Source organism: Pinus tabuliformis, chromosome X, assembly GCF_031772625.1.
Source record: "Pinus tabuliformis cultivar Carrire ecotype Pingquan chromosome X, CPIR1, whole genome shotgun sequence".
Lineage (NCBI taxonomy): Eukaryota > Viridiplantae > Streptophyta > Pinopsida > Pinales > Pinaceae > Pinus > Pinus tabuliformis.
In genome coordinates this window covers 1,099,049,600-1,099,051,675 of record NC_142308.1, presented here as the reverse complement: position 1 = coordinate 1,099,051,675, position 2,076 = coordinate 1,099,049,600, and the positions used below count along the sequence as shown (strand labels likewise).

The 2,076-nt window shown below is 40.3% G+C and overlaps 1 protein-coding gene across 1 annotated transcript; it reads right to left on the bottom strand.

Moving 5' to 3' along the window:
* Nucleotides 1-205: 205 nt before the first annotated feature.
* LOC149143662 (uncharacterized) lies at nt 206-1,091 on the bottom strand. Its single transcript, XM_089446288.1, has 2 exons — nt 739-1,091; nt 206-603 (listed from the first exon to the last, which is right to left on the bottom strand). Exons 1-2 carry the CDS (start codon nt 1,066-1,068, stop codon nt 403-405), a joined length of 531 nt encoding a protein of 176 aa, XP_089302414.1. The 5' UTR covers nt 1,069-1,091; the 3' UTR covers nt 206-402.
* Nucleotides 1,092-2,076: the final 985 nt, after the last annotated feature.

Here is a 2,076-nt window from a genome sequence, read left to right as displayed (position 1 = left end):
ATTTATTCTCATTTACTGTTCATATTCACACATTGCAAAATAGTATTGTAACCAAATATCATTACTCTGAGAGGCAACCGCATACATACACCAAGTTCTGTTCAAGAAAATACATTGCAGGTCGACACAGTGACAGGGTTTTCTAATTACACGCGTACCACGACCAGCCGAAGCCGAAGTCAAGTGAAGAACGAAAGGAGTCGGACTATCAAGCAAGAAAAGCCACGGTTCTCAAAACTCAGGTAAGCAACAACACCGAAGTCCAAAGAAATTATTACATTTGCTGTGTATAACTATTTCCAGACATAACATTGCCAACGGCCAAACAAATGAGCACTCATAAGACTATCCAAGCACTGCTGTAGAATGACCGAGTGACGAGAAAGCAAAAGACCGAAACATTCATCGAAAATTACCATAGAAACCCTCAGAAGTTACAGAGTGGGTCGAACCCTCACACAGACTTGACTCATTAACGAAATACAGACAACCATGGCAAACAAATACCGTGCAGACTAAAAGCCACAGAAGAAGGTGAAATAGAAACAGAGCTACCCGGAAGACAAGCGGTCGAATCCCCTGCAAGGCCACGGAACCAGTTACCTGCAATCACCGTGACATACATTGTTAGGGTCGCGGATGTAAACAAACTCATGCAACAGTAAATAGCCAGAGAGCGACGAATAGACAGAACAGAGTGAGGAAAAACCAGTGTAGAGCCACGGTGTGGAAACTTACCAGTTGTAACCAGGTCCAGAAGTTGCAGAAGCTCAGCGATAACCTAACCACAGAGGAGCTGTGAAGGGTTAGGCGGAATTCGAGTTGAGGACAAGAGCATACAGCATGCAACGAAACCCTTACCTGAGCAGACGAAGTTGAACGATGGTTTGAAACCAGAGACGGAGTTGCAACTTTGAGCTTCCCACCAAGACGGAGCCGAACCTCTGAACAGAACCCATAAGTAGAACCGAATACCAGAGCAGAGCCACAGAGGGCGGAACATTGCAGAGAGTAACAAAACCCATGCACAGAGCCGAACATCAGAGCAAAGCCACAGAGAACAAGCATAACAGCGAAAATGACCGAATGAGCGCGAACATTCCGGAGAAAAGGGCCAAGTGATAGTTAGGGTTTTGCCACATCCCGAGCCGGACAGGTGGAGCGTGGAGAGGCGAATAGGTACAGGCGGGTGATTAAATATCACCTAATTCATAAATACGCAATTCAACAAATATCCCATTACAACATAATCACACAAGTCCACGTAAGGTTCGGGAGTGAGGGGCCACGTGGGCTGGGTCCCCATCAATTTGAAAGGAATCAAGGCAAGCCTCTCCTTTCCCTGTAAGGCCCTCTTTTCCTTGTAGACATTTCTTGTCATGAGCAGCGGGGTTGAATCGTCACACTAATATTTTTTTATATTTTTGTATAACTAGTTGTCCCCGTTGTTTTACATGAATCTATTCCTTATTCTGTTCATGTAAAGGAAACGTGTAAAATATTATGGGCCTGCTTGTTGCTGCTAAAGCGTATGGTGTTCTAGGACTGTGCACCATGTTGATAAGGTTGAACCAACAAATCCTCCTCAACTAAGAAATCCTCCTCAAAAATCCGCAGAAATAGATAGTCTCTCTCGTACGAGATAATTTTTATCAGATGGATTGGTAACTAATTAGGAAAAGGAGAAACATATGAGATTCACGATGTGGATGTATGTATCTGAGAATGTATGTAGTTTTCGGAACTAATTTGGAAAAGTAGAAACATATAATCTTGATAATGTTTACGTAGGTAGGGTGACAATATGTGGATGGTAGTTTTCTGTATTTACTAAATAAGTAGAACAAAGTCAACAATTGATTTTATTTAATTGATTTTTATTTATATTTGTTAAATATATTGAATTTTAATTTTAAAAGATTTAGTATATTTTTATGTTTTTATTAGGAAAAAAATTAAATTGAATTTTATTGATGATAATAATGGTTAAAGTCCACTATCAATTTTGGTCAAACGGACCTAAAAAACGAGTTATTTAGTTTGATTTAAGATTTTATTCCTATGTTCAAAAATCTA

Bases quoted from the DNA above. Each gene is read 5' to 3' on its own strand.
- LOC149143662 (XM_089446288.1), bottom strand. From the start codon at position 1,068: ATGCTTGTTCTCTGTGGCTTTGCTCTGATGTTCGGCTCTGTGCATGGG. The intron at 604-738 runs GTAAGTTTCCAC...CGGTGATTGCAG, and splicing joins TCTGGACCTGGTTACAACTG to GTAACTGGTTCCGTGGCCTT.